We start from the raw sequence: 13,334 nt of genomic DNA on the forward strand, positions 1-13,334 counted from the left end.
AATCATACACACTCTAAGTTGCACGCAATTTTTTGCAACCTTCCTAAGGACAACTAACTTTAACTACGTAAGACCTCTATTTTTAAGCTTGAGCAGTTTTAAAAGGTCAGAAGCAGCACCTTTCTTAAAAACCCAGCAAAAAAAAAAATAAAAAAAAATCAATTCTTCATTCTCACACAGGGGCCCCAGACAAGGCTGCATATATAGGATAGTCTCAAATACTGTCCGTTCTTCACTTTCAAAACTTGCTGTTCAGACCCAGATATGATGCTCAGTGCAGCTGGCAATAAAAGGACTCAGGTTGGTCCTGCTACTACAACGACACCTTGAACCCTCCCTCCTCCACACAGAAGCAGACAAGCTCACCTCAAGCGAGAGACATGAGATGAAAATGCCTGTAAATGTGATTAAGTGCTTTTTATGTATAACCTTGCTTGCCAAAGTCTAGACTTTATAAACCATAGATTTAGCTCTTTTTCCATATCTCAGTAGCTAAGAAACAAAAATGTGTGGTGTATATGTCAAGTGGGACTATTTACATGTAAATCAAGACTTTTGATCACAAGATTCAAAACGCTTTAATGACCATCAGCCTTTGTTACTCCTAATCCGACTTTAGAGAACAAAGTTTTAGATCTAGTTACAACAAGCCTCTAAAACTTTGCGGTTGGAAAGAACTGGCATCTATATCCATTGTTTTGGTTACAAAAGAACGACCCCCCCCACAACTCCCTCCACCCATTGTTAACAGACAATGCATATGCTCTCTGTATATACATAAGTTATTGAGTAACTCTTATTAAATATTTACCTCTCTGGCTAACTGTCTCAGAGGAATGCTGACCATTTTCTGTTTCCTTTCTGTGATCAAGTTGACAAACCTGCATGCAGGTTACAGAAAAGATAAATGACTGTCAAGAGCTGCAGAGAAACTCGGAACCCCAGAGACAAATCCCCCACATGCTGTACGACACTGTGGTCCCCGAAACGCAAGCTGAAATTAGACAGCCGAATCACGTTCTGTCCACGTCGCGCTCTCGCACAGCACACAGGCCTTCAGAGCCCTACCTTACAAGAGCCAGCCCATAAGACAGGATGAGCTCATGCGACTTCAATCTGCCAGATGAATCCAGGACCTTGCAACGAATCAGTTCAGCGGTGCAATCCACTGCAAGAGGCATTTTGGGACCATACCTAGAGATAAAGGAAAAACAGGTGAGCAGCCTCACAAGAATCCACTCCCTCTGCAAAAAGCGTGCCTTTCCAGCTACTTTTTGTGCCTTGTGGTACACAACACCCTGAGAAACGGTATGCAGAAAGACAGCATCAAAGGCTCTTTCCAGAAGGCTTTTATTTGGAACAGAGTGATTACATGGCTGCTCCCGAGCATATGTTAAATGAGCGCGTACCGATATGCTAAGCACATACACAAAACAAGACGCCGTACCTAGACCGCTCTTGTGTATGGATGCAGCAGGGGCAACACAAACGGAATAAGGCGATTTGGGGGCCCTGGATATGCTCACTGCAGCGCTCTGCCGTGAGAAACCAGGCTGTGAAGCTGCGGGCACGCAGGGCTTCTGCCTCCCCTGGAGCCCACGGGGCCAGCCCACTTCAGGCAGGAGCTACATGCCCGAAGCCCACCGCGTGAAGCAGGCGCCCTGCGAGACGGAGCGGCCTGCCCGGCAGCACCGGCGATCCGCACACCCAACCCCGGCCGCGGAGCAGCACCGGGGAGCCGCGGCCGGGTCCCGGGCGCCCTGCGGGCCCAGGACAGAGAGCGCCGAGAGCAGCCCGGGGCGGAGGGCCGGCAGGGCCGCTTCAGGGACAGAGCAGGCAGCCTAGAAGGCAGCACCGGCCCCGCAGGGCCGCAGCGCGCTCCCCGCCCGCGATGTGCGGCACGTACCGACTCTTCCAGGCCGAAACCCGGTCCAGCGCCTCCTGCTGCAGCCGGCTGTCGCCGCAGTACAGCCCCACCATCACCTGGTCCCACTCCGCCCTGCCCCGCCACGCCACCACAGTCCGCAGCGGCTTGAGCCGCTTGCGGGCCGGGGACAGGCACCGCCGCCCGCGGCGCAACGCCAGCTGCGCGCGGGCCGCCGCGCCGCCACCCGCCATGCCGCCCGCCATGCGGCGCCGTCGCCCGCGCCCCGCCCACCCGCCCCGCGCCTGCGCGGGCTCCCGCTCCCCGCCCTGGGGCGGGGCGCGCGGGCGCCGCTTCCGGGGCGGGGGGCGGGCGGCGGCGGCGGTGGCGCGTCCCGGGCCGCTGGGGTCCTCGGCCCGCGTGGGGACCGGGCTTGCCCGAGGGCTGTAGGACTCGTCTCCCAAGTGCAGGAGGGCTCCTCCAGGGATTCGCTGCAGGGCCTGCGGTCCACGGCCGAAAGGGGCCGGGGTGGTTTGAGGCCGGTGCAGGACAGGCATCTCCCCGTACGTTGTTGCGGGGGAGCCGAGGGAGGGTGAGGTGTGTTCGGGGCCAGGGCGAGGAGAGCGGTGTGGGGGAGGGCGGCCAGAGGACGTCAGGGCGGGGTGCGGGACTTGGCGGGATGCCGGCGCGTCCCCGCGGCAAGGGGTGAAGGCAGCCGGAGAACGCGGGGCCTCACGCTGTACCTGGTGGCCTTACCGAGCTCGGCCCCCCTGGGCAGACGGGGCCTGCCGGGGCCGGGAGGGCGAGGGAGGAGGCAGCTCTGCTGGCCCCAGCAGCGCGCGTCGTGGCCGTGCTTTCAGCGCCCCTGGCCTGGCAGCCGTGAAGGTGCGCTGCGGGGTGCGGAAGGCGTAACTGCGCTCCTTTTCCAGTTGCAACATTTTACAGGTTTTTGCAGTAGGCTGAACCAATAAATGCTCCAGGCTATAAATCACCGTATTTTTGGAGGATTTTTTTTTAAGCTTCTCTTTTCATTGATCCGTTTGCCTAATCGCAGGAATACACTTGTGTTAGAGGTCAGAGGGGAGGTAGAACTGAAATATGGGATGGGAAAGAAGCACTGGAGGTGGAAGCCCACAGAAGCTGCTTACACTGGTTTTGCTAGTAGAAAAGCTAAGCCTGTAGGTTCTGGTGCTACCTCCAGCACCTAAAGAGTAGCTTGGTCTTTCCCCAAGGCTGTCAGGACTTTAGGATAGCTTAAGCTTTTTTGTTCAATATTCTGAAGCAAGATTTTGTTTGCAAAACTGTTAATCATCCTCACTTGCTTTTTATGAACATTCTCTGAAGAAATGCTTATACTGGAAAGCTAAAACTCCTCTTATATTCTAGCACAAATGCAGTTAATGAAGCCCCCCCCCCCCCAGTTTAGACTGACATGAGTGTGCCTGAGTGCATAGTTCAGACCATGTGCATCTGAATATGAGTGAACGGGAAAAAATTATAGAACTTCTGCCCTGTACAAAGTATTTATTTTATTAAGTACCGAAGATTATGGGAAAGAAGTGCTGAATGAGTTCTGTTAAAATACCATCTTTGAAAAATACCTCGGTTGATTACAGCTTCAATCTCCTCCCCCCAAAAAAGTCTACCTTGTTCTTTGGTGTTAAATAAATGTAAGCCAAACTGAAACGAGTTTCATTACTCAAAAGAATTGTAAGGTTGAGGGAACGGATTTGACATTTGTTGCCAAACTCCTGCAGTGCCTCATGCAGTGAAAGTGAATTCTCAGAAGATTTGAGGCAGGGAGAAAACTTGGAATAAGGCCCTGTTCTCTGGAAATGGAGCTGTACTTTTCATCTGCTTAAAAAATGTTCCAAAAGGACAAGCTGTTTACTGCAATCAAAGGGTCTCATTCAGAGCATAGGAACACCATGTGTCATTTGGCTTGCCAGATTACTTCTGGGTTTCAGAAATCAACTGCAGTGGAAAGGTTGTAAAAGCCAAATACTGCAGTGCTGTGGAACAGATAGGATACATCAAACTTGATCAGATCACCTGCTTCCAGAACCTCGGAGACATAACAGAAATTAAACTAAAAGTATTTTTCATTCTTATTCTCTGTGGAGAGGGAGAAGGATGTGAAGGGTTTGGTGTCTGTTATAGAGATGGCAGGGAGCAAGGACTAAACCAGCATAGATTTCACTTGCTTCATGTGCATTCAGAGTCTGGATCTGTGGGGAATTACGCTTGTGCTAGTTGCTCTGCTTGTGATGTCTGGCTACGAGGTTGCTCAGTACAGAATTGGGAGGTAATAGGCAAAGATGGCTTGATGCCCGGAATGTCCCACACAAGACTGGCAACAGTTTGCAGTTCTAGTTTCTGCAGCCTTGCTGTGGTGTTGGCTGAGAGAAGAGGCCAGGATCGTCTGTGGTGTCCCTGTAGTACTCTGGGAATCTGGATGGTTAGGGTGAGCGAGTTTACTTGCACCTACAGGTGAAGTGCCAAGGAAGAGCAAAGAACCAGACTGCTACCTAGGTAAAAGGCCTAAAAGGAAAACCCATTTTTTAAAAGAAAGGAGATTTCAGTGTGCCAGGGTAATGTAGGTAGTGGATTAAAATAAAAAATCCAGCAGGTGAACTGTGATAATACTTCCTCTAAAGAGCCATGAATCTGCTTTTCATTTGTATTACTGAAAAGGAAGCCCCCAGAGCCTTCCTGAATAGTCTTGCTCTTGCTGGGAATAAGGAAATTCCTTTTCCTACTTTCTTTCCAGAGAGTTTGAAGTAAGCAGAGGTGATACCTAGAAACAGCCTTGGAATGTCAGCTGAAAGGAAATTTCACACGCAGCATGCCTTTCTTGACCGGGATTAACAACTATGTGCCAACCTTCTTCCTGGAGTAATCAATGACAAAAAATGCATTTAAAATCAGTGGGTGCAAAAGATTAAGCTTTGGGTCATCCAGGAATGAAGAAAAAGCCCTTTAAACCAAAAAAGGAGAGAGTGTGACAAGAAGATGGGAGGTCAGGTGGTTTTTTTGGTTGGTTTGTTTGTTTGTTCCTGTTGTTTTCTATATTACTTTTTAATCAAACTTGAATAAGACACAGCCAAGAAAGAACCATGCTCTGTCTGCCCTTCTGTGGCTTGATAGTTTAATTGGTCCTAAGACATGAGCTCCATGTATTTCCCAAGCACATGGCCCTTTGAGATTGTTAGTAGAGCAGTGGGTGGCAGAGTAGTCAGAGCATATCTGGCCTGGCAGTTGTTGCCTTCTTGTTTGAGTGTTATTCCCTGGAGTGGGGAGAGCGACTGCTGATAGGGCAGAGAACAAGGGAGAGGGGCCTCTGCATCTTTTCAGTGCTATTGGCTGGTTTTGTTTTCTGGCATCTATGAGACTTGAGCTTTGGAGACTAGCCATCAAACATCCTGTTTTCACTGAATTTGTCTCTGTTCTTCCCAGTCTCTTCTCCTTTCTTCTGGTTGCAGAATTGCTGCAATAGCACCAAGGTAAGCATATGAAATGGCACTTCTTGGCTCATTTCTCACATGGGGATTGTTATGTTTGAGCAAGAGGTATCTGGCATTCTAAGCAGATAAAGGCAAGTTTAGCTGGCATCTCAAAAATCACTGTGCTCTTTAGAGAGCTAGGCAACAGAGGCCAATAATGTAACTCCAGATTTGCTGAGTGCCGAATTAATCTAACCTGCTTAGAATCACGCTGTGTGGATTCCTCTGCAGCAAGTACTAAGCAATGCCTGCGCACTTTTAGTCCTTATGGTCAATCCTGCTCTCCTTGAAGTTAGTGGAAAGTTTTCGGGTGAAGCTGCATCAAGCCTCACATATGTTGGGATTGTCAAAGACAGCAGATGGGCAGTAATTCTCTTGTGCCATGAGTGTGTGACCAAGTTGCAGCTTCCAGCCTTTTCTGATAAAGCTGAATGAGGTGCTGTATGTAGTTCTTTACTTCCCGGAGACTCCCCTGGTGCAGGGCTTGTTTCCCTGCTGATCCTGGATGGAAAGGTTTGTTGCAGAAGTGACCTGTGACTCCCATGCTCAGCACTTTCTGCAAAAAAGGGAGGAGGGACAACTGGAATTTCTGCGTGCATGGTCTCAGCACACTGAGCAGCCATCTCTGGGTAAGAGAGTCCAAGCAGGAAATATAGGCTTGCTCTGTTACAAGAAGAGAAGGGCCAGAACTAGAAATGCAGGGCATAAGAGAAGGTTGGATTGGGAATGTGTAGGAATGGAGGAGGGGAAATGGAGGGGTACAGACAGTCAGAAGTGGATACGTGTGGGTGAAAGCCCTAGTCACTTTCTCAAGAACATCCTGCCCCTATTCTGCACCTCTCCTACCTGCTCCTAAGGCTACAGAGATCCTTGGTTTCCCTCCCCTCTTAGAATAATGTTCATAAAGCAGGGCTCGAGCTTCTCCCAGGTATGTTGGATTTTGAAGAGCGGAACAGGGGATGTATTACAGGAAATAAGCAGCTGAACATGCTTTCCAATGCCAGAGGCCTTGGCAGCAGGTTCTGGTGCTATTCTGAGATGTCAGCCAGCTCTGAAGGAGGAGGCAGTATGTTGTTCTGCATTTCTATCTAGTCCAGGAATCCTGCATATAGATTCCACGTAAGAAGCAGCTTCCTGCAGAGGGAAAGGTGATTTGGCTCAGTGGGCCTCTGTACAGGGAAGACTCAAGGAAAAAGCATAATTCGGACAACCTAAATGTTCCCACTAGGCAGCAGGGTCCCTTGTGAAACTTGTTATGTCAGGCTCAACACAGAAGATTATATTTAAAGACTTGTTTGGAGAATAAGCTGTTGATGACTGTTTTACCTCTTTGGCACATGGAAGTCTCTGCAAGAAACTGCTTGTGGAGAAACAAATTGGGGGTGGAGATGGAAGAACTAGATGAGGGGAGAGATAGTGGAAGGAATGTCTTGGGAATGAGAACTTTACCTCAAATGAGTTTATTGCAATGATTATCTACAGTATGTGAACAAATGTGGTGAAACAGACTCTGGACTCTATGCTCTGTCCCCATGGGGAGAAGCTGAGTGAGACAGCAATGCAAACCAGATGTTTGTCTTTTTGTTTGATGCATCTCCTGAAAAGTGCTCAGACAATATGGCCATGGAGCAGAGTCTAGGAACAGGCACTGAACGTGATGGGGAATGGCAGAAGTGCCTTCCTCCCTATAGGAGATGCAGGTTTCAGGTACGAAATGTGCTTTAAAAGCACTGGAATGAGGTACCCTGGAAAAACTTCCTGCTCCAAAACTTTCTTTACTTCTTTTAATTTGTGTTCTTCTCTCTTTGACTGAAGATAAACAAGAGCCTATGAGGACTTGCACCTCCCTCCTCCCTCACAGATGGAAGGCTCCAAGGAAAAAATCATCCTGAATATTGGGGGAGTCAGATATGAGACATACAGCAGCACCCTCCGGACCTTCCCAGGGACCAAGCTGTGCAGCCTAACAGAGCCCCATGCCCCAAGCATCTACGACTATGATCCCACCACCAAAGAGTTCTTTTTTGATAGGAGTGCTGAGATCTTCAGCTACGTGTTGAACTATTATAGGACCAAACATTTCCACTGCCCCATTGATACCTGTAGGTCAGTCTTAGAAGAAGAGCTGGCTTTCTGGGAAATAAATGAGACACAGCTAGCATCCTGCTGCTGGCTGAAGCTGAATAACAAAGAGGTGCAGCCAGAGGAGTTTAACATTTGGGATGAAAATGAACAGACTGATGACCAGTGCCTCATAGTCCAGACAGAAAGAAGGGATTTCAGCTGGCGAACCAGGTGGCAGCCAAAGATTTGGTCTATATTTGAAAAACCCTTTTCCTCTTTCAGTTCTAAGGTAATACTATATGTGGAGATGGACACAGCCTGTGTCCTTTGGGATTACTGGAATGGGTCCATGAGAAACACTAATGGGTTCATAGCTTTTATAAGTATGCTTTGAGTCCTAGATTAAAAAAGAAAATAAAATTCTCTCTTCTCATTAATAGACACCGCCTTCTTCTGTCCTTCTCTTGTCCCTGTTCTCTGTACAAAATGCATGCTCAGTGCCTCTTTAAAATGTCAGGCATACAGAACAACAAACGCAAGTCAGAGACTGCAGAGGATGTTTTCTGTCCTGCTGGGATTTCTGGAGCCAACATTTAGTGCTGAAGAGGCCCTCAGTGTGAGTCTGTCCGCATTACTCCAGCTGTCAGACATTCCCCCTTCCTTACAAACCCCGATGTAGGAGTTCAGGTGTTTTTTGCTTTGACTCCAGTCTTCTCTATTATTTTTCAAATCTGGAAGGAGAAAAGGCACTCCATGTGAGCAAAACAATGGTGACTGGAGAAAGATTAGTCTGGGATTGTACTGTGCCTGTGGAGGGGATCCTGGGGTTGTAGTGGGGCAGTGAGGTTATGTGATACTGGTTTGTTGGTCTAATTGCATTTGTGCCCTTTCCTCCCTCTGCAGTGCTTGGCTTTTGTTTCTCTGCTGTTCATCGTTGGAATTGTCATCATATTCTGTGAGGAGACCAAGGCACAGTTTGAGTTCTTTACTGCTAACTTCACCTCTGTTGGCTATTCTGAAGTCTCCCACGACGACCACGAACCCTATTACCACCAGGCAGCCTACTTGCTTCATCTGGAGCTTTTCTGTGTCCTCTGGTTTACTTTTGAGTTCTCAGTGCGATTTTGTTTCTGCCCAGACAAGAAGTTGTTCTTCCAAAATCCCCTCAATGTGGTTGACTTCCTCTCCCTCTTCCCAGTTTATATTGAACTCTTTGTGGCTGGGCAGATTCAGAGAAGGCCAAGCCTGGGGCTTTGGTTGGGCTTTGTTCGCATTGTCTATCTCCTCAAACTCCTGAAGATATCCAAGCTGATAGAAACGCCACTGATCCTCAGGGTTCTGTGCTACACCCTCAAGTCTATCCTTAGAGAGATTTGCATCCTGCTGATGATTTTGGCCTTTGAGACCCTCTTCTTTGGCTCTCTCTTCTTCTATGGGGAGTTGCTGGGTAGCCATCCCTCCTACACAGGGGAGCTGCACTTCACTGACATTCTTGTTTGCTTCTGGTGGGCTTTGATCACACTCACTACAGTGGGCTATGGAGATATTATCCCTTTCACCACTGCTGGCCAAGTGACAGCAGCCTTAGCTGCGGTATGTGGCATGTTAACTATTATCGTCCCAATACCCATTTTCCTGGTGAAATTTAAAAGCTATTATGACATTGCTATCTTCAAACAGAAGCTGAAAAGGAGCAAGAAACATTAACACTTCAGAACCTCTGTTCCCCTTTGCCTTTAGCAATAAACCTTCAGCATGGTTTATTCCCTTTGGTGGGGAGGGAGTGCAAATAGTTCTTACTGCATTTACTTGCTGCCTTAGCACGTTTCAAACCATTGGTGAGGCCTCAGGTTGCAGTACTTGATACACAACTGATCAGACCTGTTGAGTCCCATGGGTCTTTCCCATATTGTACTTCATGCCATGCTCTTTTACATGCCACAGTTTCTCTTTCTCATCTAGCTGTTCGGAGACAGGCTGTGATGCTGCATTGTAGCCTGAATGTGCACCACATAGCCCAGCTCCATGACCGGGCGCCGCAACATATTCCCTCAGCTGGCGTACAACCCATGATGCTAGCTGTGCCCTCCATCGCCTGACAGACCATAATCTCATTTTGCATGCTGGGAAAGATTTGTGCATGGCCCTGCTCTGGCAGCGAGGAGGAAGCATGGGTATTTTTTTTGTTTTTAACAATGTTCTGTTTCCTCATTTTACCTAAACAAGCCAGTACCTCTGACTTGCCTGCGCTCACACACTGATGTAAAGAAGGGAGCGGGCTGAACTGAATACCTGTGGTCCTGAGAGCCAGCACTCTTTGATAACCTGCTTTGCGGGCTCACAGGAATCGCTGTGGCATTTGGGTAGCAGCAAGGGAGTCCTCCGACAGCAAATCCTTTTTGGCTCTGCTGAAGTCAATGGCAACCTTTCCTTGACCTCAGTGAGATCAAAATTTCATTGGACACTTCCAGTGGATCAGCACAATTCAACAGTTCTTGATTTTTATGTAACAAAGTCACTGAGCTATTAGCCAAAATACCTATATGGTTTTTGCTGTTCAAAAGGAAGAACTTAACCTACAGTACTCAATATGATTTTAATGTCATTTACTTTCTTAAGGCATAGATACAAACTAGGAATATTTATCTTTTAACTGGATAGTCTGAATTGTTACCTATGTTTAATTTTGAAATAACAAATATTGTTGAGGTGTGAAAAAAACCCCACATCCCATTGTTTATATAGCAGGATGATGTGCTAAGATTATTTTCTTCAGTAAGTAAAAATTTCTGTATACAATAACATTTATGTATTTGAATTTCATTAAGGCTGTATTTTAATTGCAATTTTGATTAAGTTTTGTCTGTCACTATGAATTTTCTGTTCAGGATAGCATTTTAAGGCTGCTTTATTTTTATTGAAACACCAGGTAACTTCCCTCTATTCCAATGCAATTACAATGAATTAGTTTTTGTCTAAGAGAAAGAAAAAACACTGCAAACATTTCAGGCACAAAGCACATGAGAAGTTGGAGACACCCTGGCAGTGGAAGGAAGGTCTAGATGTTCTCCTGTACCCACCTTTGCTATACATGGAGTGGAGGGGGTGAGCAGGGTAAAGCCACGCGTGCTGATGCATAGGAATTTTTCTTAATTAGATCGAAGTGGTGCTATGTTTTCTGTGGACATATATAGTCTTCTTGGAAATTCATATTAATTACAACAGTTTATCAGAGATTTACCAGGCCTGTTCTCGAGTTTTCCCCACTCTGGGAAAGGGTCCACGATATAATCATAGGCCATGACCCCATTTTAAGAATCCAAATCAAATCCACTGGAACAGTTACATCTTACTGGCTGCAAAGTCAGGAGGTGGTTCAGAATGCTGCAGTGCTTATTTCTGTGTTTAGCCAGCTCCACTGGTGTACATCCATTTTTCAGCAGATGCTTCAATGGGAGACGGGTTTTCTGCAATTGAGGAGAGCAGCCTTCACTGCTGCCCCCAGAAGAGGGTGCTCTCTAAATGCACATGGCAGTCCCATTCCTGCACAGCAAGCATGATGTGAACGTCCGAACAGGGTGTTACACTGCTGTCTGTAACATGGCTCCGTTGAGATCCAAATGTGCATTCCTGTCACATCAGTTAGTGTCCGCTCCTCTTTGTCATAAAAACAGCAGTTACAGCAGCAACGTTAAGTCAATGTCGATGTGATAGAGGAACTGTGGTTCCTCTGGATCAAAGGATCTAACCCTGCTGAGAACTCAGCACTGGGTTCATCAGGGGAAGAATATGTACTCTGAGCTCACAAAGCCTGCATGGAGTTGGTGGCAAGCAGAATTGGTTAGATCAGTAGTTGTTGTTCAGTTAAAGAGCAGTATATGGAAAACCATCATCTATGAAGTGTTGCCAAGCTTCAGCTGGATTTCAATGCCTTGCTCATGATCTTCGTAATGTAGATGTTTTTTTGGGGAAGATGACTTTTCCTTGGGGAAAGAGTCTCATTTTCTGAGAGTCAAAGTGCTATATATATAAGGAAAACAATGACTTAAAAAATACACTTAACTTAGAGAGCAGTGCAATGAATGATATAATTCACTCCAGAGAATAGTCATCCAGCTGAGTTTCAAAGTGCCAAAGGCAGAAATTATTATCTTGGCTATGTGCTGGAGTTGCCTCTTTTGAGGTTTGTCCAGTCACCAGAAGATACTGTGGAAAAATAGCTTTCTGTATATTAATAATATATAAATAATAAAACTATCTTCACGCTGGAGAACAGGTATCTTGGGGCTGAAAATAAGATTAGTGGTTTTCAAAAACCCATTTAAGTTATAGCTGCCATTTGTGAAAACACGAGAAGCAACCGTGTTGAAATGGAAGGAGATAGATCACAGACTGTGCTGCAGGAGACTCCAAAGTCCTTGCAACTTCCCTAATCCTTAGGGTGTGTTTCACATATGCCTCAAAGCAAAGAGAAGTTGCTCCAAGATAGAGGTGTTGCCAAGATAGATGATCCTGTTCTTTGCCCAGCCCATTGCCACAAGGTCAGCTGGATCACTTGAACGTGAACAGAAAGTGGTTTCTTACTGTACTGTTTTCAGAGTTTAATACCTCCTGTTGTCTGCCTTCACCCCAAACTAGATGCGTGTCCAAGCTGTGGCATTCATGAGCGTATGTATAGGTGCAGGACTAATTCAACTCCAGCAGTGAGGAGTGGCTGTACTGTTCTGGTTTCACTGACATCTTTGCGTGGAACTCCCCTGGTAGTCAAAACTCGGGCATCTGTTCTCGAATCCAGGCTCCTCTGGGCCTTCAGGCATCCTCAGCCCAGGCCTCTGAGGGTATCCGAGTCTATGTGGTCAGTGAAGCACGGGTCTAGCTTGCTCTCAAGACCATCTTGTAGGTTTGTGCCTGAAAAGTCACCTCAGCCCACGCCCTGGAGTGGAACAAACAGGGACAGCCTGAGCAGCCACAGCAGCCTGGCCAAGCTCTTCTGCTTGCGTAGCGCAGGCAGATGGGACGCACTTTTGCCACGTTGCTAATTGCCGCTACCACAGCCAAGCACATTGCAGACAATTGGACCAGGTGCTCTATAGCCTGTCTGGGACTGGTCAATGACGTGTTACGGCGGTGGGTTAACCCTGGCCAGCAGCCAGATGCCCATGCGGCTGCTTTCTCACTCCCCTCCTCAACAGGATGGGGAGAGAAAATAAGAGGGGAAAAGCCTGTCGGTGGAGATAAAGACAGGGAGATCACTTACCAATTAGCGTCACAGGCAAAACAGACCCGACTTGGGGAAAATTAAATTACTGCCAATTAAAATAGATTCGGATAGTGAGAAACAAAACCAAAAATTAAACCAACACCTTCCCCTCCCCATTTTTTCTGGGCTCAGGTTCAGTCCTTCTCTCCTGACTCTTCTACCCCCTCGCACCACAGCTTGACTGACAGGCTCGGCTGTGCCCTGCGCTGCGCCCGCCAGAACTGGCTGGAACCGCCTGCGCCCGGCCCAGGGCGGCCCCCGGCCCCCTCTGACAGAGGACCCATGCAGGCCCCGCCGCTGGCACCTCGCTGCCAGCACCCAGTGCAGTCGTGCCACTGAGCGCGTGCACCCCGTCCCGAGACCACCGAGCTGCGTGCGCAGACGTTCTCCGAGCCCTGCTGTGCCGGAGCGGCTGGATGAAGGCTGGGGGAAGAGGTGGTGCTCCCTGGGGTAAGTAAGCACAAGGATGAAACAACCCCTAACGCACAAGCCCATCTGCCACCAGCTCAGTGCAGCAGACTTAGCCTTCGTCGGTGAGTCCTGGAGCTAGAAACGGCGGAGGAAATGCTTTCCCAGCATGGGCTGTTCACGTCAGCCTGACTGCTGTGCCGTGGACACACAACCCTTACAGAGGGCATGGCAG

General features: G+C 47.9%; 2 protein-coding genes across 8 annotated transcripts in view; one reads left to right on the forward strand and one right to left on the reverse strand.

The window, feature by feature from the left end:
• Positions 1-2,143, reverse strand: part of LAS1L (LAS1 like ribosome biogenesis factor) — a 38,542-nt gene extending 36,399 nt beyond the window's left edge. Inside the window, exons 1-3 of the mRNA XM_072877099.1 lie at positions 1,907-2,143; positions 1,069-1,194; positions 812-881 (exon numbers count right to left, since the gene is read on the reverse strand). Of these exons, the coding sequence (XP_072733200.1) occupies positions 812-881; positions 1,069-1,194; positions 1,907-2,130 (420 nt within the window). The 5' untranslated portion in view covers positions 2,131-2,143. The remainder of the gene's footprint in view (positions 1-811; positions 882-1,068; positions 1,195-1,906) is intronic.
• A 101-nt stretch (positions 2,144-2,244) lies between these two features.
• Positions 2,245-10,386, forward strand: LOC140658672 (voltage-gated potassium channel KCNC1-like). Of its 7 annotated transcripts, none has more exons than XM_072877354.1 (6): positions 2,245-2,461; positions 4,635-4,888; positions 5,321-5,367; positions 7,183-7,720; positions 7,949-8,047; positions 8,335-10,386. In XM_072877354.1, exons 4-6 carry the CDS (start codon positions 7,229-7,231, stop codon positions 9,136-9,138), a joined length of 1,395 nt encoding a protein of 464 aa, XP_072733455.1. In that variant the 5' UTR covers positions 2,245-2,461; positions 4,635-4,888; positions 5,321-5,367; positions 7,183-7,228; the 3' UTR covers positions 9,139-10,386. The 7 variants fall into 7 exon arrangements, with proteins under 7 accessions (XP_072733455.1, XP_072733453.1, XP_072733454.1 ...); XM_072877352.1 differs by having other exon boundaries at positions 4,635-4,883; XM_072877353.1 differs by having other exon boundaries at positions 2,245-2,427; positions 4,635-4,883.
• Positions 10,387-13,334: the final 2,948 nt, after the last annotated feature.

The sequence above is a fragment of the Ciconia boyciana genome, chromosome 12 (genome assembly GCF_034638445.1).
Source record: "Ciconia boyciana chromosome 12, ASM3463844v1, whole genome shotgun sequence".
In the NCBI taxonomy this organism is placed as follows: domain Eukaryota; kingdom Metazoa; phylum Chordata; class Aves; order Ciconiiformes; family Ciconiidae; genus Ciconia; species Ciconia boyciana.